Below are 21844 nucleotides of genomic sequence, written 5' to 3'. Positions count from 1 at the left end.
CTTTCTTCTTTCTTTTTTTAGGGGGTGGGTGGGTACCAGGGATTGAACTCAGAGACATATGACTACTGACCACATCCCCAGCCCTATTTTGTTTTTTATTTAGAGACAGGGTCTCACTGAGTTGCTTAGCGCCTTGCTTTTGCTGAGACTGGTTTGAATTTGTGATCCTCCTGCCTCAGCCTCCCAAGCCACTGGAATTACAGGTGTGCAGTCACCACATCCAGCTCTTTTTTCTTTTCTTAAAGCAGGTGGGAAGGGCTCAACTTCGTTTCCCAACTTGGCCAAGAGAGAGGGTCTGCTCCTACACCTCTTAAAAATCTCTCCTATCTTTAGGAGTCACCTCTGGGAAGGTGACCTCTAGGCTATTCATGAGAGTTGCATGAGGAGTGGAGTGGTCCCTTCCAGAGACCCCTAATGGTTCCCATCTTTGGGTGGGGCCCACACAGCATCCTGAGACCAGTCGGGATCCTGGGGGAGCCCAGCGTGCTTCGAGCTCACTCGTGTCCAGCTGCACTTCGGCCTGGGGAGGAGCGGGAGTGGCCTGGAGCCCAGCCCCCGACCTGGCTGCTGCGGGCCTGCCTCAGGCGGCAGAGCATGCGCAGTCACTCCACTGGTTTGGAAGAGGGGGCCGGGAAGAAGACACCCCCACGCCACACAGACCTGGAGCGGAGGCTGAGGGCTGAAAAGGTAAGAGGGCTGCGAGCAGGCAACACACTTGCAGGCCAGGGCGGACTCTCAGGCAGGGCTCTGGACTGGGCTGGAATCCCCCAGACATGGCCAGGAGGTCAGTCCCCGCATGGACCCCGTGTAAAGCTGGGGTCCCTCTCAGGTGTGTCGTGGTCTCCTCCCAGCCAGGTCCTAACCTCTGCTGCTCTGTAACCCTCTCCCTCCCCTGGCACACCTTGAAGAGCATCTGTCACATCACACCTGGCTTCTACATGTTTCCTCTCTCTCCTTCCCAGGCCTAGCAACATTTTCAATGTCCAATTCTTTTTCAGTTCCAGGCTTTTCTTTCCAAGGTGGCAATTACTCCTGGGATGAATCAGAGTCATGATAATAGGTAATGGGTATAAATCAATTCCAGTGATCCCTTTCACTTGATTTCTACTGGGCAAGTATTTGTGGAGCAATATCATGAACTGAGCCCTGGAGAAAATTCAAATTTGACAAAATCTAGCCCCTGGAGGCTCTACCTAGCTAGCAGTTTTTTTCTCAAAGGTAATGTTTTTAGGTAATATCATGATGAGATTTAAAAAAAAAATAGTGTGTATTCATGTGCTCTAGCAGTCTAACAAGCACATCAAATATATGATTTCATGTTTACTCCAGTTTAGAATGAAGCTAAAGAATATAGTATGTAAAATAAGCAAGGCTATTTAAAGAAAAAGAGTAATAACTCAGAAAGGGCAAAAATCTGTGCAGATGATGAGCTCATGGTAATTTTTCAGGAGCAGGAACTTAGTAGGAGAGGAAAACTCATGTCCAAAGACACGTGCTCCTAATGGAGATATGAGGGGGAAGCCGCTTCTGCCTTGGGGGACATGGAAGGCTTCGTAGAGAAGGTGACACTGGATGTGGGCTTTGAGGGATGGTGTGTTAGTCAGCTTTTCATAGCTGTGACCAAAATACCAGGCAAGAATAACCGGGAGGTGGAAGAGTTTATTTTGGCTCAGAGGTTCAGACCCTGGTGGGCTGACTTCTCTGCTCCTGAGGAGAGATAGAACATCCCGGTGGAAGAGCTGGCTGAGGAGGGCTGCTCTGTGCTCACGGTGGTCACGAGGGATGTCAAGGCACCAGGGATAAAATGTAAACCGCAAAGGCATGTCCCCAGGGACCTGTGTCCTCTGGTCACATCCAACTTGCCTATCTTTACCACCCAGTACAGTAGTTGTTTCAAATTATTAACAGACCAAATGGATCAATCTACCAACTAGGTTACAGCTCTCATTCCATCTGCATTTTCTCACTCATGAGCTTTCGGGAGACAACTTATATCCATCTTATGGCTAGGGAATTTTCTACTCTGGTAAGAAGTACATGGGGTCTGGGGAGTCGAAAGAAGGTTCATGCTGAGCAATGATAAGGAGGTGAGAATTAGGTGTTTTTTCTTTCTTTCTTTCTTTAGTGGATAATATATCAACAGGGCCTCTCCCCAGGGTAGGGTAAATCATGGGTGAGATCAGTTGGGTCAGGAAATTGATTTGCTGTGATATGACTGGCATGTAGAACAGTTTCAGACAACAGAGAAGGTGTTAGGGCGCATCTCCCAGCCCAACTGTAAGCAGCATCTTGTGAAACTTTTGTTTTCTGAGTGTTGAGTCATGATGTGAAAGGGGTGGTAATAAAAAAAAAAAAATCTGAAGCCTGTTGCTTTCACACGATGAGACTTCCAGCCACAGTGGACCCTCATGGGAATCTACTTCTGATCACCTCTTGAGTTAGCACATACAGAAGGCATCCACAGAGGTTCTATTCCATTCTTCCCTTTGGCCTTGAAAACTTCTGTAGTCTGGGGTTAAGTAAGGAAGTTTTGGTAATCTTCAGAGGATGGCAGATCTTTGTGGGGCATTTTGTAGTTCACGATGCAGTTTTTTTTTTTTTTTTGGTAGTCAGCCTGGTGGCTTTTTATATAGCTTTGTTGACATATAATTAATGTACAGTAAACTGCACCTGCTCAAAAATATACAATTTGATGGATTTGGACATATGATTACACCTGTGAAACTAGCACCACCATCAAGGTAATAAACATACCCATTTCCTCTGAAGGTCACCCAAACTGCCTTACCTGTGCCCCGTTTATGTGCATGGTAAGAACACTGAGCATAAAATCCCCCTATGAGAAATTTCTAGTGCACAATGCAGTATAGTTGACCCTAGGCATTGTACTGTACTATGGAGCAGATATTTGTGCAATGAATCTTGTACACCTGACACTTCATAGAGATTCCTACAATATTAAAAAAATGGAACTACCATATAATCCAGCAATTCTACCCTGGGTATAAACCCAAAAGAACTGAAGTCAGGATCTCAAAGAGATACCTGAATGACCCTGTTCATAGTTATTCACCCTAGCCAAAATGTGGAAATAACCCAGCCTGGGTCTTGATCCCTTGCTAATTGGATCAACCAGTACAGGGAACAAGGTTCCCCAAGCCACACTGCTTGTTGACTGGACTGGATTTGGCAGGGTGCCTCTAAGGCCTGAGGCTCTTCTTTGCCCTCTCAGAAGGGTGACGGGATCTGAAGCTCTTGGTGTGAGGTATGTGTGGGCTAGTGCTGTGTGAGAGGATGTGGGATGATTCCACTTCACAGGGAAAGGATGGCCTGAAATTGGCACGTCTAAATCAACTGCAGAAAAATAGGCACCCGGCAGCTATTTTTAATTTGCGTTAGAACATACAAGAGCCAGCGTTGCTCATAGAGCAGAATATTGGCTTTGAGTACAGGAGACGAAGATATCCTCAGCTTTCCCACTCATTTATTTGCTGACAGACAGTGGGAAAGAGCCCTGGGGATGGACCAGGCAGCAGGACTGGCTAATGTGTGAGCTGCTACATGTTCATTACCAGCACCTCCAGACTCATTTCATCTCTGAGGACCTCAAACTTGTTTCTCCAACCCCCTTGAGCTGGTTTCTTCATATAGTACTCCTCCCTTCTTCAGGGCCTGCTCTCAGGAAAAGTTCTAGAAGTTTCTTTCTCAGTCTGGGGTAACAGATTGATAATTTACATTTACTTTTGCAGACAATTTTGTATTTCAGCAAGGCTGAGTACCTAAATGGCCAGGAGTGCAGGTGCAGTTGAACATCTGGAACATTCCGTGAGAAGATCATCAACTTGATGACCATTCTTGACACAGTTAAGCACAACATGTAGTGGCTGGTGATTCTACTCTCTTAGTCTTGTGTTAATATAGCAAAATACCTGATGCTGGGTAACTACAGAAAGAAAAGAGGTTTATTTGGTTCATGATTCTAGTGGTTGGAAAACTCAAATGCCATAGCCCCAGGGTCTAGTGAAGGCAGTTAGCTGCATTGTAAGGTGGCACCCCTATGACCTCATTACCTTCTACTGGGCCCCACCTCTAAAGGTTTCACCTCCTAAAAATTTTATCACCCAATGTTGCCATATTGGGGATCAAGCTTCCAGCACACGAACCTTTGGCGGATAGCTCATATCCAAACCAGAGCGCCTACCTACGTTGTAGGAAGTCAGGTTTGATTGATGGTGCTTAGAATTCAGTTTTTAAACCTGGAAATGTCCAGGCGTCATTTCCTTCTCTTAGAGATAAACTAAATCCCAGAAGCATGAATTCAGTTTAGTGCAGCTCAGCTGGGGTGTTTCTGAGCACCTACCATACGCCAGATGCCATGCCTGGCACCAGAGAGACAGGCAGGAGTTTGATACAGCACTGGTCCACCTCCTTCCCTCCCAGGAAAAGGGATGCGGGACACAGGTGTAGGCAGCTGGTGAGTCTTGGCAGGGCAGGGCTGGGCGCATGGCTGTCAGGAGAGAGGGCCTGGGGAAACCCCCCTGTTCCTCCCAATTCTGAACTCATTTCCCACAGGAGGGGTTCAATCCATCCACTTGTTCCAAGAACAAGAACTTGGTCCATTTCTAACACAGAAAGGAACGAGGCTGTGGTGCTGCTGATGGTCAGCCGGATCTTAGACAAGCCACTTGTCATCTCTGGGCCTCAGTTTTCCCAGGGTGAAGGAAGGAGGATGACTCTGTCGTTCCTCATTGCCACATCAGGGCCCATGTCCCCAGTCCTCCCTCCAGGGCCCCTGATGGCCAGGCCGATCCGTTCTGGCATTTTCCCTGCCCGGTGTGAGCCCTGCCTCTGTGTCCCTCTCAACAGAGTCCTCACGACGACAGTCGATGGCGGGCACATGCAGGGTGAGCCTTGCCGTGCCTATTTGATAAGACTGGAGGAGGCACAGCTCCCTCTTTTTCTAGCCACTAAGAGGCCACAGAATACGCCTCAGCAGTTGGAAAAGCGGCAACACAGCCATTTCAGATTAATTTGGGGAAGCAGGCGGAGAATGCCGAAGCTGCTCCTTAACAGCACGTCCGGATCCTCTCAAAAGCTTCCCGAAGCTCGCAGCTAGGCCCATGGTATGGAGTCTTACATATTTGCCAGGGAAGGGGAAGGATGTGACTTTTCAAAGGTCACCAGTGCTTTTAGCCATCTTAAAAGAACACCGAAAGTATGCTCCCAAGCAAAGAGGAATTGGAAGTTTGTTTTTTGGAGGACCAGCGTTGAGGGTTGAAACCCAAGCGATAGTGGATGTCTTAGAGGCCTTGAAGTCCACAGTCCTCCACGGCTGTCCCTCGGCTGTGTTCTCCTTGGAGCTGTCTGTCCCACCCCTTCGGCCTAAGGGAGAGGCTAGAGGGCAGAAAGGAGAGCCAGGGGTCCTGATTCCAGCACACACTAGCTGTGGGAAGCTGGGCAAGTTCATGCGCCTCTCTGAGCCTCAGTTTGTTGATGAATAAAATGGGAACAATAATAGACTCTTTCCTATAGAATTATTGTGAGCATTGATGGAAAACTGCATGTAAAATACTTAGCACCTGGAACATAAGAAACTCAATAAAAGTTAAATATTAGCGGGAGGGCTGCCTAAACCTGCATGAATTCTTTTAAAGTCAAAGCCATGTTACTGATGTTTTGGCACCGAACATAGCAGAAAAGACAGTGTCTTCTTAAAACCTCAGCTTATCGTGGTTTTTTGTTTTGTTTGATTTTCTTTTCCTTTTTTGTTCTTGTTACTTTTTGATGTGAGGGTGTTTTTTCTTTGTCGTCTTTTTGTTTTTAACACAGGTGTTTTCGCAATTGTGTTAGTTTTCCATCACTGCAACAAAATAACCTGAGATAATCAACTTAAAAGGCTCACAGTCTCTGAGGTTTCAGTTTATGGATGATTGGCCCATTGCTCTGGGTCTGTGACAGCAAAGTACATCATGGTGGTGACCAGAGGAGGCCTGGTCATGTCATGGCAGCCAGAAAGCAAAGAGAGAGGAAAGAAGTGGCCAAAGTCTCAACAGCCAGCTTCAAGAGTACAATGACCTAGGACCCAGCTCTGTGTGTGTGTGTGTGTGTGTGTGTGTGTGTGTGTGTGTGTGTAGACAGGTGCTGGGGATTGAACCCAGGGCCTCTAGCATGCTGTGCCAGCACTCTGACCTGGGCCCAGCCCTGGCCTCAGTTCCTAAAGGTTCTAACACCTCCAAATAGTGCCATGGACTTGGGGCCAAACCTTTAAATGTCCCCCAAGGGGGATACTTTAGAACCAAACTCTAGCAATGATCTAAGTTCACTGAAGAATCCCCGGAGTCTCCCTATTTTCTTCTTTATCAAGAATTGGCCATAGAATCCTCCAAATTTCAACCCAGAGTCCCACCTCCACCCCATCCCCAGGCTTTTGGGAGCTAGTCTCTCTTTAATACTCTTAAGGACACTGGATAGATTTTTTTTTCCCCAAAGCTGTAGAGACAGCCACTCAAGAAATAGATTTTCAAGGGGATACTTTATTCGATTAATTAGTCAATTCCCTTGTCGTAAAGGAGAAATTATCTGTAAACCACGCCGACAGAGGAGACTCTTACACGGGGAAGCAAAGAAATGTTGGGTTGTAACAATAGGAGAGCTCATTTGCAATGCAAATGAGCAACCAGCAGGCAAATGAACCCTTATGGGAAAACCACTCTAATCATAAAACCCGCTCGCTTTGGGGAGACTGCGGTGTGAGGACAAGCAGAATCATAGCTCTGTGAATCCCCGCTAATGTAGCGTATTAGGGAATTATCCAGGTAGTTCTCTAGGAAATTGCCTTTGAATGAAACAAGATGCATTGCTTGGCAGTAGATAATATCTTTAAAAATCAACTCCACCATTGCAGGCTGAATTATTTATGATTGTCACTATAGCACTATGATTGTTTGGATATAAAATAGTCAGGCTTTTCCCTCTGTTTTTATTTGTAGGAAAACAAGTCATTCAAGCTTTTTAGTGATACAATGTGACTTGCTATCGATGGCAGTTACGAATTTTCAAGCCCTGCCAAGCACAGGAGTACCCAGAAGGGACATATGTTTTCTCTGCTTTGTGTTCCAAATTTGCCTTAAAAACATGCAATTATGTGAAGGCCTGATTTATATTTGCAAGGAAAAGCACCATAATGGCCCTGTTTTGTAGTTGTCGTTTCTCCAAAACGTATTTCTATGGCTGCCTTTTCAAAAGAATTTGGCTAATGATCATTGGATTTTTCCCTCTCCACCGTGACATATGAAAATTTGATGAGGTCTGTGAGATTTAAGAACTGTTTTCTTCCGTGCAGTGGAAACTCAGTTAACATAGTTTGGGAGGCCGACAGAGCCTGACATCTTCTATAGTTACCTTTCATCCATGGCTATGTTTTTGTGGACAGTGGGACAAGGGAGGCAGGGAGCTTTGCTCTGCATAGTCAGGAGGCAAAGATGAGCAGAAGACAGAGCCCGACCAAGCCCTGGCCTGGCCTGAGGGTGTTGGGTGGGTCACCTCAAGCCTTGGAAGTGGAGGTGCTGGGCAGGTGGTATCTGTTGGGGCCATCTCTGGGGAGTCGTAAAGGGAAAAAGGAAGGCTTTTAAGTCGCATTTTCTGCTTAGATGGAAATTACTGTGGAGCCCTTTATGAATTATATAATCACACTGGCTTTAATTTCTTGCCCTTCATTACTGTTATTAATGATGGCTTTCCCTCCATTCTCTTAGCTGCATTTCCAGGAAATCTATTGCGTGAAGAGTTGTTTGTCTCTTTCTGGTTTGGGGAGCCCCCTCCTGGGAGCTAGGGCAATTTTTTGGTTGTTATTGTTGTTGTTCATTGTTCTTCTTTCAGTGATGAAAATAAAGTTGAGAGGCCAATGTCACATAATGAGCTGGTTCATGAACAAGTAGTTATTACAATATAATCTTACAGAAAATATTCATCTTTGAGAAACAGATATTTGAGAAAGGTGGGAAAATAAAAGTCTGGGGGGAGGACAACATATAGAGTGTGTTTTTGTTGGTTTGTTTTTCCAATCAGGATCTCACTATGTTGCCCAGGCTGCCCTTGAACTCCTGGGCTCAAGTGATCCTCCTGCCTCAGCCTCCCAGGTAGCTAGGACTAGAGGTGCATGCCACTGGCAGAACGATTGCTTGGTGCAAATCTGATCACTTGGGTAGTTTAGAAACAAATCAGTCTTATGTAACTTAGGTACAGATGAAGCATTCCTATTGTATATTTAGAATGTGCAATGTTCGGGAAAGTACTCTGTGAAAATTAAGATTATAAGCAAGCCTTTCCCATACCTTCCCAGTTTTAAGGAAAATAATTTTCAAATTCTTAAACAAAATTGTTTCACCTGCAATTCACACCCAGGGCCCAGGAGGGGAAGTCACCGGTGTTCTCCCTGAGAAGCTCTTGCTAAATTTCGGCTACCAGCTGTATTCCCCTCTGGGTGGTAGGAGCCTAGTAAACTTGCATCTGCTTTTGTGGATCCTGGAGAAGGTTTGGTCAGAGAAGACTGGGACTTTGTTTAGAGGTAATGTCTTCTGTCTATTAATGGAAAGGGCCCCGTGGTTTGATGGAATCCTCTTCTGCCTGTGTTTAAGTACTGTCGAGCTCTTTCCTCCAGTCAACTGTGACAGTTAGCTCCTGGGTTCAGGTCTTGCCAGAAGAATCCTAACAGGGACATGTTCAGGTTGGCTGTTTCTCCAGTCTAGAACTGGGTTTCCAACTTTGTTCTGAGAAACTGATGTGACTCCATTTAAAAAAAATTTTTTTTTTTATTTTTTTACATTTGAATCAGATGGGATATAATTTCTTTTTTCTGAGTGTACAGGTTGCAGAATTATATCAGTCATGCAGTATATACCCACAGCAACAATAATGTCTATTTTATTCTGCTGTCCTTCCATTCCCCCTTCCCCTCCCCTCCCCTCCCATCACTTCTCTCTACCCAATCTAATGTGACCCACTTCTTTTTTTTTTCCCCCTCACAGTGTGTGACTCCATTTTTGAGAAACCAGCCTCTACCTCAGACAAAGCCTGTCCAAGGAAGGGGGAGTGACCCTTGTCCTTGGAAAAACCCACAGAGCACTCCTAGGCACATACCCACCCTGCTGAGTTGTTTGTCTGTAAATAACAGGAGAGATCTGGGGAGCCAGGTGTCCCTGACTCAGTCAGGCTAGGTGAGGACCCATAGCAACCCCCTAGCAACCTCCAATCAGCAAGAGACAGATGACCCTCCCAGTAGTTTATGGTGGTTGATAACATGTTGGGAAACCATGTAGTTCAGCACATACTTGCCTCGTGGCTTAAACCAATCAGTTCAAACGAATCCCCCTTTTGTACTAACCAATCACTCTTACCCAACTTGTTCCCGCCAGTGAACATGCTAAAATCAACGTTAAGAGTTGTTGTTTGACTTTCCCATGGTGTAAAATGATTTGCTGTGTGATGTTGTGATGCATAGAATATCCCCCAAAACCTATAAAATCTCACTGAAAAAAGGGTCACTCCCTAGGACCACTGCGTCGGAAACGGTTGAGTCCAGGCTCCAGCTTGCAATAAAGACTCTTGTGTGTTTGCATCAGATTTGGCTCCTGGAGGTCTGTTGGGGTCCCATGAATTTGGCATTACAGTTCCTCCATGAAAGCAAGTTAAAGCAATTGTGAGATCATCCAAGAGAGCATTTGAAAGGTGCTTCCATTCTACAAAATGGTGGATCTCCCTGTAGCTTGGGGTCAGTCTGAGTTTTACAGAAGAGGCTGCTACGTTGGAGGCTGGTACATAGGAATTTGGGGGAAAAGCTAATTTCCTCCTTCCCTGTTTTAGGCCTCATGAGATAGCACAAGAATATTGTGCTTAACTTGGCTGTACCCACTGTTAGCAGTTCCTTCATTCAAAGCCAGAAGTTTGGGGATTTTCATTGCTAAAAGTCAAATTCTTGAGATAATAACTAAGAAACCATTGTGTGAAGATGTCCTCTGATGATCTCTTATCAAGCAAAGGACAGGTGACTAAAAAAGGAACACCAAGAGTAGCAAGAGCCTCCAGCCACGGCTTCAGAAAATTTACCCCACAAAAAGAGATGGCCCCTCAGTTCATCCAAGGTCCTCCCTGATTCAGCCTGCGGAGAGATGGGATGGGGCAGAGCAAGCTCTAATGCAAGGACCCTGGATGAGAATTATGTCCCTAGAGTGTTTGGAAAAAGATGTGGCAAAATATGTTCAGTCTCCCATTTCTCATTTTAGTCCAGTTCCTGATTTTTTTCCTCCTCTTTTCTCTCCCAAGTCAATGCCTATCCCATCCTCTCTCACCTCCCACTCTCTCTGCCTCCTTCTTCTCTCCAGCCCAGTCCAGCCAACCATACCCCAGAATTTGGGGGCAGAGAAATAAATCAAATTGGAGTAAAGACTTGAAATATGAAAGTTAAAATAATCTGATAATCTGTTACTTGGTTGATTGTTGAGAGCCACAGCTGCCAGCAAACTTCCAGCTGCCAACTGATTGGCTCCTCTGCGTTGATGCTCATTGGGCTGTTTCCCCGCCCTTTCAGACCATGGAGCTGCTCATTGGGGGACTTTTTTTGGCTCTGCCCATGCGACCCAGCCAATCAGCCTCAAGAGCAGGAGGAGTGGGGGAGGTGGAGAGGCTTGTGGGAAGCCAGTGGTGGCAGTTGGGCTCTGAAGGTTTTTCCTGAGGAGCTGTGTGGTGTGGTGCGTGTGTTCTAAAAATAAAGTTCGTTTCTTTTGACAAGTGGCTCCTGAATTGTGCCCAGCCAGACTGCGGCAGTTGGTCATTGGTCTTATAAAGAGAGAAATTATGAGTTTCTAAAAAGTACATTTTATGGGCATTACTATTAACATTGTGTGATTTTAATTTATTTTCTTTTTGTTTCGATGAGATTGAACATCAGTTGACCCTCGAAGAGCTACAAAACTTAAATGCACTCTTTCAGGTAGGAATTGACAAGGTAAACTTTTAAAATATTCCTGGAGGTAATCTGACTCCCTTTTCGACAGCTGAATTTTTCAGTTACAAAGTACAATCCTTTTAAATAAAATAGCAGTGAAAGAATAAATTTTTTTTGATTGTCACTTCTTAATGGAATTAGAAACAAATTGTGAATGCATCAGAGAAATGAACAAAAGAGAGAACCTGATAGAAGTTGACAGAGTTTAGGTAAGTCTAATTAGACATTCAATTCTTTGGACTCCTTCTCCTAGACTAAACAAAATACAATGACTGTATGTTCATAGTTAATTCTTTTTCCCCCTCTTAGGAGCATGCAAAGAAAGGAAGACAACTGCTGGATATGGAAACTTTCAAATGCATAATGAAGCAGAGTATGAGGTCACCGGATAAAGTAAGTGGGTTTTATAAATGTTGGGTCGTTGAAGCCACAGTTAAAGCTTTAACCATGTGAACCAATTAGGTTTGATGACCAATCTCTAAGATCACTTCCTCTCTAAGCTATGATTTCAACTAAGACCTATATGATTCACTGAACAATTTATATGGAAAGATATTTTTAAATTACTTAGTATACAAGACCAACAAGACATTTAGAGACTGTTCTTAAAAGAGGAGAAAAAGACGATTATTCGATGACTGGTTATTTGTACGCATGTTTTTGTTCCAAAGTTTGGGCAGGTCCCCTAACCCCTAGCCAGCTGGAATTAAATATTTCAAACACTCTGTCCACCATCTTGGTTAGCCCAGAATATGAAATCTTAATAAATAAGATGTTTCTCATGAGATAAAATACATATTTTAAAGGGATAAGCTACTTAAGTTCTATTTGTCAGAGTTTCACAGTTATGCCTTAAATTACAGGGAAAAAAAATTGTTTAAGGTGAAGCTCTACTCTATAGACCTGTCCCAGGAGTTTGAACAAATATATACCCTTGCCATGTAGGACTGATGAAGTCATAAGCTGCCCCTTCCCAGGGCAAGGTCCCGGGATCTGATGGCCATCGTAGAAGTTCAGATGTGCTCAGAGTCATACCTTTTATGGGCAGGGAATGTTAAGGCCCATCTGTTTTTGAAAACTCTGCTTCCTTAGTCGACTTGGGCTCGCATCATAAATACCTTGGACTGTGTGGCTTATAACAACAGACACCTCTCACAGTTCTGGGGGCTGGAAGTCCAGGATGACGGCACACTTACTGTATAGTGAGGGCCCACTTCTTGGTTCACAGAAAGAACCTGGCTGTGTCCCCACATGGTAGAAGGGGTCATGGGTCTCTCTGGGGCCTCTCTCGTGATGCCTCTGGCTGCACGACTTAATCACCTCCCAAAGGCCACCTCCTAATGACCTTGGAGTTAGGATTTCAACATATGAATGTTTTTGGCAAAGGAGCCTTCAGATCGTAGTACCTCCATGTGTGCAATGCTAAAACCAAACTTTCCATTGGAGAGAGGAATGTTTTAAATAGATAAATTATCAGGTGTTTTAACAGCATCCCAGATAGACCTTTTAAACGAAAGCAGTCTGACGACCTATAATTTTAGAACGCGTGCCTAGCTAATTATCTACTTATTCCCCCATTCGTTCATTCGTTCATTCTATAAATGTCCACTGGGGCAGGCTTAGTCTCAGCCCCTGTGACGCGGAGCCCATCGGGACCATGGTCTGTGGCCTCAGGGAGGGCAGATCTGCTGCAGAATGGAACGCAGGTGCTCCGGCAGCATGCACCCAGACAAGGGGGTCACGGGGGCCCCTCGCCCTCTTGCATGACCCTTGGGCTGGGTTCTAAGGGGTGAAGTGAATCACTCCATAAAAGAGGGAGAGGGAGGGGAGGGCTTCCAGGCAGAGGGAACAGCATTTGCAGAAACCCAGAGAAAAGCACCTCTATGATACCTTCACCAACCAATCACCCTGATGAGGGACCAAGACACACATCCCTTTACCTGGGACCACTTGTACTAAGCAAGTCTTTACTCACTCCATCACCGAGGAGGCATGAAACCATTTCTTTTATCACTTATTTAACAGTTATTGATTTCTGTCTGCTCACACTGCCTTAGGATCTTCATATATTTTATTCCATAAGCCTCCCGGATTGCAGAATAGACCTGTTTAGAAGGCATTCCTATTTCAAAGCTGAAAAGACAAGAGTTTTAGAGAATCTGAGTAACTTATCTGAAATTCCTTGGCAACCAAGGAATAGATTCGGGATTTGATCTCCAGTGTGACATTCGAGATCATTATGATAGGATTAGGTTTGACTGTAGTGACAGAAAACCCTCGGCCACTAAATCATGAGAGAGAAGTATTTTCCTCTATCATGTAGAAAGTCAGGATTCAGGTGTCTTCATGAAATTTGGGGGAGCCATACTCCTCCTCCTCCTCCTTTATCCTATTACCCTTAGTATGTAGATTCATCCTCATGGCCCAAGATGGCTGCTCAGACTCCAGTCAACATGTTCTCCTTCCAGCCAGCAGGAAGAGGGCAACTCCCCAAAGCTGTCCACGACACTCACATTTTTCACATATTAGGCAGATATGAATCACTTGTCATATATAACTGCAGAGGAGGCAGGCAAGTGTGGTCTGTTCTGGGAAATGATGGCCAAACTAAAACTCAAAGAGTGCTCTACTGTAAGGAAGAATGCTAAGGGGAACAACTAACACCACGTCTTTTCCACTTTTCGAGAATCTCGTATTCTAGTACCTGTTAAAAGCCAGGAGGCATCTCCTTTGCTCTTTCTATGAAATGCTGACTTAGTAGAAATTCAGTACAAACGGGGACATCAAAGGCTACGCTCAGGAAGAGCATGCCTGGCATCAGTATTTCAGACATTGGTGGCACCTGGAGGCATGGAGGTCTCAGCCTAGGGTCATACCAAGCCCTATGATTCCCCTGGGAAGCCAAGAAGATGTCCTCACTTTCCTGAAATACTCTGATGCTCCTCCTTGTAAGCAGATAGAGGCTGCAGCTACCTGTAGCCCTGAATTTATCATATTGCCCTCTAAGTGGATGTACTTGTCTGTGGCCTCACTAGACAATAAGTGCCATGAAAATACACCTGCCACAGTGCTCAGCATACCCTGGGTGCTCAATCTTTTCCTTCAGGGAGTGAACTGATGGGTGGAGGCAGTGTCCAGCGTCCCTCGGTGACCACACGATCATGTCTGTTTGTGCAGGAACATGTACTGCTCCTCAGCTCTGGGCTGGGTAGAGAAGCTGGGTCTCTGGGCAAAGCCAGAGTTCAGCAGGGCAGGGCTAGGGAGAGCCCCTCTCATGGCCCCTGTCCTCTGACAGGCTCATGATACTGCATGGTCCTTGCTGCTGTCACCTTGTCCAGAGCTCCAGGGTGCACAGGCCTACCCACAGGCCTGCCTGGTTTATGGCCACAGGGTGGTCTGGGTGGGCAGCCTGAGCGCAGTCTGTGATTATCTCTCCCTGAGCTTCTCTGTGTCCGTTCCATTTCTGATCCCAGGCTCTCCTTGGGGCCACACCTCTGGGAGTTTTAGGTTATTTGGACATTCATTCAAAAATATCTGAAGCCAGATGTGGTGGTGCATACACACCTGTCATCCCAGGGGCTCAGGAGACTGAGGCAGGAGGAACGTGAGTTCAAAGCCAGCCTCAGCAACTTAGGGAGGCCCTGAGCAGCACTGTCTCTAAATAAAATACAAAATAGGGCTGGGGATGTGGTTCAGTGGCTGAGTGACCCTGAGTTCAATCCCCTGGTACCACCCCCCAAAAATATATATATATATACATACACATATATGTGTGTGTTAAATATTGTGTTCACAGCACTGTCTGAAGCCCAGCATGTCAACTTGAGAGTGTGATGTCTCCATTGAAAACTCACTTAGAGGAAACTGATGCTGAACTTGGTCCCACATGCAGAGTATTTTTCTTCATGGCCCTGTCCCTGGTACTGGTGTTGGCTCTCTAAGAGGTAACGCCTGATCTCTTAGAGACCAGGCCTCCTCATTTCTCCATTTCACTGTTATTTCTGCTCAAACGCAGATGCTCCCACCCCTTATAAGACACTCCCCAGCACAGACATATGATCTGACTATCTCTGTTAAAGCTACTTTCTGGATACACCATAAAATTAAAGAACCCTGAGGTTCGGAATGACCTTAGTCCTTAATATATAATTTAATGCATGTAAGTATTCTTAATATATAACTATCCTAATTCTCAAATTCTCTTCTCTGTTAAGCCACGAGCCAGAATATTACTTTCATCTAGGGAGAACTTAGCACTGTATAAGGCAGCCCATTTCAAGATTGGAAATCTCTAGGTTTATTTCTTCTCCATATGAGCTAAAATGGGTTGTCATTGGCATTCTACCCATTAGCTGAATTTATGTACTTTTGAGCCACTGTATTAGTTATCCATGGCTCCACAATAAAGTGTCAAAAACTTAGTACCTATGTTTTATTATTCCACAGTTTTTATAAGTTAAGAATTCAAGCATTCCCTGGATCCTTGAAGTATCTCATGAGGCTGGTGGGTCTCATGGAAAAGCTGACTGGGGAAGGATCTGCTCATGAGATTGTCACAGGTTGTTGGGCTCAGGAGCCCAGGGCTTAGCTCTCTGACAGCTGTTGTCCAGGGGCTGCCCTGAGCTCCTCGCCACCTGGGCCTCTCCAAATGGCAGCTAAGAGTCTGGCAGCTGCCTTTATCACAGCCAGCAAGGGAGAGAGTCTTCTAGCAAGGCAGAAGTGACTGCCCCTCGACACCAAGGTGTTCTACTGGCTATCAGCAAGTGACTCCGGATGAGAAGTGAGCTAAGCCATGAATACCAGGAGGCAGGGATGACTGGGGGCATCTATTGCTTGCCTGCTATAGCCACGTGGAAGAAATCTACTCTCTCTCACGGAGAATGATCCTTTTAATTGAAAATACTTCTCAGAATTTGCTCATCTCTTTGTCTTGGGCTATATCCGAGTGAGTGTCCTCACCACCCTTGTCCTTTGGATTCACTTTGCTGTTTATCTCAAAGTGGGCCCTAAGCGTGGTCCATTGGCTGACCTGGACGGGGCGGAGTGGGACTTCCTGTAAGCTCAGGCACTGCAAGTCATTCAGTTCCTCCTGAGCTGTTTAGGGCTCGGTATCAAAAACAAAAGTCTTAGGAGCCCAAGTCTCTCTCTGGGCAAGAGTTTGGTGTCCCCGTGTGGAGTTCTGATGAATGGTCCTATTATTGCTCCAGAGATCCTTGGGCATTCAACTTTTTGAATATGAAATTCATAAATTGAAAAAAGCAAAGATCTCCCCTCCTTCTTCACCCCTTTCCCCCACAATCGTGTGAAGTTTATAAACTTATTTATTTTTCTTCCTCTCTAGAGTACTGAACAGATAGAACAACTTTTCATGAAAATAGACTATGACGCAGTAGGCAGGATTCAGTGGGTAAGTCGGGTTGTGTTTTGTGAATCTGATTTAAAGTTAGCAGAGAAGGGGCCTAACATTTAGTCCTGAGTTTGGTCCTTTCTGAGGTGCTGTTTGCCCCTCAATATCTTTGCTGGCTGGAAGTTGAACCCAGGGGACATGCTTGCTCCTAATTTTCAAATTCTAATGATGTCCGGCTGCACTTGCAGTAGTTTAGCTAGGAGTTTCAGTAGCTGAGGCAGGTTCCATGAAGGGTGTCCCAAAACCAAGGTTGGAAGGACACGTCTACCACTTTACTCAAAAGCCAATGGAAAAACACCAGTGAGTAAGAAATCCTATGAGTAGCTACAGCTGCTGATCAAGTCAGTGAACACATGTAGTATTTGGAAGTGAGACTGTCACAGAAAAAATCCCTCCAAAATATCACCATCATCATTTTCCTGACCCACTTGGTAGTGTGAGGAGCTGAGGCATTTACTGTTAGTATTCATGGCTGTTGTGTCTGTCAGTGTCCTTCTGTTGTTCTGGGACAAATGAAGCTCAAAAAGGACAAATTCAGCACTAAATCACCTCTACTCAGGCCTTTGGCCAGTTCCTCAGTCAAATCAAATACAAGTGTTCTTATTGTCACCTGATTTAAAAAGGAACATTCAGGATTCTGGGACAGAAAGGGGAAGCTTCCAGGGACAGAAAATGATTTACCAAGTTCAAAGACGCGCCCACCTTCTCCCCCCTTTGAGCACAGGGTTCTTTCCCATACGTACACTGCTGAGATTCTAAATGAGGCACATGTCCTGGTGTAAAGAGACTTTTGGAGTCAAATCAATGAGAACTCAAGCCTCTGACCAGCACTTGCTAGTTGTTTGATCTTAGGTAGGAAATTTATGTAAAACCTCTAAACTTGAGGGCTGGGGTTGTGGCTCAGCGTTAGAGTGCTCACCTAGCAAGGCCCTAGGTTCGATCCTCAGCACCACCTGAAAATAAATAAATAAAATCTCTAAACTTGAGTTTTCAAAATTTGTAAATGGGGTGAACAGCAGACCTTACCTCCTATAGTTTTGGTGAGAATTGAGATGAAGAACCATGTTGCACAGAACATGGTACACTCCTAACAACAATCCTCCTCCTCCTCTTCCTCCTCCTCCTCCTTTTCACCTTTAAAGAAAAATGGTGAGTAAAGGAAGGAAGCCCAGAGTGGCCGGCCCCAGTGAAGGGCACACCACTTCTTTCCTACCAGGTTTTGAGAACCAAGTTCATGTGCTAACTATTATGCCATGTCCAAGAAATGAGTTATCCATTCCCTAATGGCAAAGAGAATTTTGAAAAGCCAGAAAGGCGGTGGGTATATAATGAACTGCTCTTCATTCTCCAGGATGGCTTCTGCACATATCTGCAGCTAGAATATTTGGAGCAAGCCAGGACTTTGGCACGACAAAAAGAGGTTTCCTTCCTGCTGCCTGCTGTGCTGCAGAAGCTGTCATACGGGGGGCCCGTGCTGCGCATTCTCTCTGTGCCTGATGACACCTTAATCATGATCAGAGAAGATGGAGCTATTTATTTCTGGTCTCCGCAGCTGAAGTTGAAAAGAAAAAAGCAGATTTTTGTATGTGATTTTCATTTGATAAGGATGCTGAGTGCTACAGTTTGATTTTATTTGCTATTTTAAACTGCTCCTTAAGTGGCATGATTACATAAATTGTGCCCTCGAATATAATATATTCATGTTGGATTTTGCTGGTCTATGGAATGCAAATAAAATATGAGCTCTGCATGTAGTACAAGATAATGCTTCATTTTGCTTCTAACATCAGATGGAGTGATGAATTACATGTGGATCTATCGTGCAATTTATCATATGTCTTAATGAATGACAAATGGAGCAGAATCTTCCTTATTTTCCTTCTTTGTAGTTCCATCAGTTTAGGTAGTTGTGCTAGGATTTCTCATCAGAGAACCTATTGTATTATAGAATGAGAAATTCAGAAGGCATAAATCATTCAGGAACTACATTTGGGAATAACAATGTCTGGCCCACTTTAGGATATATTTTTCTCTTGGAAGTCATTCTTTATCATCTCATTCAACAAATAGCTGAGCCTCTGTTGTGACCCAGCTCTGGGCTAGGTGCTAGGGACACAGAACACAGTGTCTGCCCTCAGTTAACTTACAATCTGCACTAGCAGTTATAGCTAAATCTTTCAGGGTGCAGAATAAGCCATGTACCTGGAGAGAGAAGGAAGTTAGTTCTTCAAGACTATGTAACAAGTTCTTTATCCTTGAAGGAGAAAATCAACTTAAATAAAACTCTACAACATGAAGTATCCTTGTTATGGACAATGATGGCTTGAAATAACTGAAATTGTTCACTTCCACCCTTCAACCCTCTAGGGCAAGTCCCGAAGTCGGAAGCCCAGGTGGGCGACAGACGTCATCAGCATGCCACAGTTCAACAAATTGATCGTTGGGACTGGGTGAGTGAGGGAAATCTACCGGAAGACGGTGATCACAGTGTTCCATCTGTTTCCACTTAGTGCGCACAAACATGCATGTTTGTGATATGAGAATCAAGTCATGAAACTCATGGAAAAAAAAAAAAATACTAGACCTCGCATATTAGTCCAAGGTACTACACAGAGTTATCACTGGGGCCTCCTGCAGTGATGTTGTCCGTTGGGAAGGGAGAGCCTTCTAGGCTTGACCCAATGTCACCATCAGGGAAATGAGGGCGGAGTCTGAGCCCCTCTCCATGTGCCTCAAGTTGGGCCATGGCAAAAGAGGAGCAGCTTGACGGAAGGAAATTTGAAAGATTTGAATCAAGTTTGAAGCAAAAGCAATTTTGACACCGTGGGAGCATGAGCTGTGATCAGGGTGGATAGGAAGAGGCTGAGAAAATGAGGCAGTTTAAACTCTGGGCTCTTGGGGGCGTGGCTACGGGAGAGGGCGGAGCTTGAAGGAGTTCTCCCAGCCCCTGGACCCCCACCACTCCTGGAAGCCCGAAGAGTGTTTTCTCCTCTCCACCTGGTCGCTCCCAGAAATCAGTGGTTCTCTAGGTATTAACCACTTCAATGAACCATCTGCTATTCCGACCTCAGACCATCCATATATTTTTATTAAATATTATTTATTTCTTGTCAAGTTCAATGACACATTAATATATTATTTTGATAATTAAGATATGTTCATTAATATCAATATAATTAATAAAATCAACTATTTAAAAGCAGCAAATTTGGTTCATCTCAGTTTGATTTTTTAATTTTTTAAATTATTTTTACTTCTTATTAATACAACATTTGTTTGTCTTTATGGAGTACCTTATCATAATTTGATACATGCATGCAATGTGCAATGATCACATTAGGGTAATCATTTACTATGATTAATAAAGTGTTAATCATTTTTATGTGCTGGGAATTTTGTGCTTCTCTTTTCCAGTTATTTTGAAACCCATAATTACGTTGTTTGAACCAGTAGTACTCTACTACCTTACAGAAAAGCAGAATTAATTCCTCCTGAGCTCTGGTGCCCCTTATTAACTTCCCTCAGTCCTCCTCCTTGCCCTTCCTGGTCTCTCGTGACCATTCTTCCCACTGTATGCTATGAGATGGCTTCTGTAGCCTCCACAAGTGAGTGACAAGACGTGGCTCTATCTTTCTGTTTGGCTTATTTCATTTAACATAATGGCCTCCCCGATTGAGCATTTAAAGTGTGCTCAGCCACCTTTTCCCTGTGTGCTACACACAGGGGTTCAGAGACGTCACAGTAGCTTACATGAGGCTCTGAACTGACAGGAAGACGAGGCAAAGCTCACCCTCAGGGGGAGGGGGTGCGGGGGTGCGGGGGGGAACCACTTTTGAACTGCAGCACAGGTGGAAAGGAAATAGGGAAAAAAGACATTTAACACCAAGGAGGCAAAAGCAAAAGGTGTGGGATTGAAAGTGACCCCTGGGTGTCCTATGGGAACAAATCAGAGCAGGAAGTTGCTTTTCACACACCCACAAAATTGTTCCTGTCTCCATCAGCTCCAAGGTAGACCACCTACCATAGGAGAGAGGGGGTCAAGGGTGTGGGTTTGGAAGAGGGGAAAGGAGGGAAGCACCAAATTCACCCTTTCGTGCAGAGAAAGAAGCCTCCGACCCTCTGCTTTGTGAGTCCGATGACATTTACATTGTCCACGTTGACTTGGCAGGGCCCAGGGTTGGACCTATCACTTTTTCACACGTCTTCTCATTGAAGCTTCCTAACTCTTCTCTAAAACAGGAACTGTGATGGTCCCATTTTACAGATGAGGGAACTAAGCCGTGGGCTGGGATCGGAATCCCCCACTGCTGGCATCCAGAGCCCAGGTTGTTGACAAGCCAGCCCCCCAGAAGGGGAAGGACTGGCTCTGTGGACAGTTTAGAGCCAAGCTGAAGAGATGTCCCCCATTCAGGAGCTGAGAGGGAGGCCCCAAGCTCAGCTAGAGGGTGGCCCCACTGGGTGGCTTCTTCCTGGTCAGGTAGGTGCTGCCGCTTTGTGAGCTCTGAGGAACCTAAACTATTCCTACAGAGGTAAAGCAAAAGCTTAAAGTTTGCTCCTACTGTGCTTGATTTTTAAACAGACACTGTGAACTGCAGCTGTACGAACTCTCTAACCTGGAGCCTTACTGTCAGATCGGCAGCCTGGAAGCCATACCTCTGAAACTGGACTACTGGTAAGAAGGGGCACCCCAGGGAGGCTGGCTCGCACCCAGTCAGTGGAACCCGCCCTCCTCTCTCCTGAGGCCCACATGCTTAAATCTTTACAAGCTAGGTTTCCATCAACACACACACGACCATGGCGCACCCACAGAGGGACCTTCTTGCATCTAGTAAGGCGAGGGAAGCCAGGAGGTGAAATTACTTTTAGAGTCATGCAAATTATTTATTACTCTGTGTGTTTTAATTGTGGCCAGATTAATGTTCCTGAAACTCAACTCTGATCATATTACTTATTATTTACCAACTTCCTGTTCAATAATATCCACAGCCTTTGAATGAGTCTATTTTCTGTTGCTGTAACAGAATGCCCAAGAGGGGGTAATTTATAAATAAAAGAAATGTATTGGGGCTTAAAATTCGTGGGACTGGAGAGTTCAAAATCCTAGCAACTAGCATCTGCTCAGCTTCTGGTAAGGGCCTCGCGCTGCTTCAAGTTATGACAGAAAGCAGAAGGGAAGCGCTAACATTCAGAAGAGATGAAATTAGAAGCAAACTGGTTTATAACAACTGGCTTTCGGGGGGAAATAAACCAGTCTCCTGGGAGAAAGGCTTTAATCTTTTCTCAAGGGCTCCGCCCCCAAGACCTAAACACCTCCCGCTAGGTCCCACCTCCCAACACTGCCACATCCAGAAGAAGACTTGACGAGAGTCTTCGAACCATAGCAGATGGCATCTGAGTCCCCTCTTTTGTCCCAGCCTCCTGCATCCTCAAGCCAC

The 21844-nt window shown here is 45.1% G+C and overlaps 1 protein-coding gene across 1 annotated transcript in view; it reads left to right on the top strand.

Annotated features, from left to right (window-relative positions):
- The first annotated feature begins 414 nt into the window (after positions 1-414).
- LOC143411492 (cilia- and flagella-associated protein 337-like) overlaps positions 415-21844 on the top strand; it is a 116285-nt gene continuing 94855 nt past the window's right edge. The window contains exons 1-3 of the mRNA XM_076872255.1: positions 415-687; positions 18777-18859; positions 20989-21081. Of these exons, the coding sequence (XP_076728370.1) occupies positions 415-687; positions 18777-18859; positions 20989-21081 (449 nt within the window). The remainder of the gene's footprint in view (positions 688-18776; positions 18860-20988; positions 21082-21844) is intronic.

Source organism: Callospermophilus lateralis, chromosome 12, assembly GCF_048772815.1.
Source record: "Callospermophilus lateralis isolate mCalLat2 chromosome 12, mCalLat2.hap1, whole genome shotgun sequence".
Taxonomy (NCBI): domain Eukaryota; kingdom Metazoa; phylum Chordata; class Mammalia; order Rodentia; family Sciuridae; genus Callospermophilus; species Callospermophilus lateralis.
The sequence above is the reverse complement of the archived record's forward strand: the minus strand, read 5'-3'. Positions and strand labels throughout refer to the sequence as shown.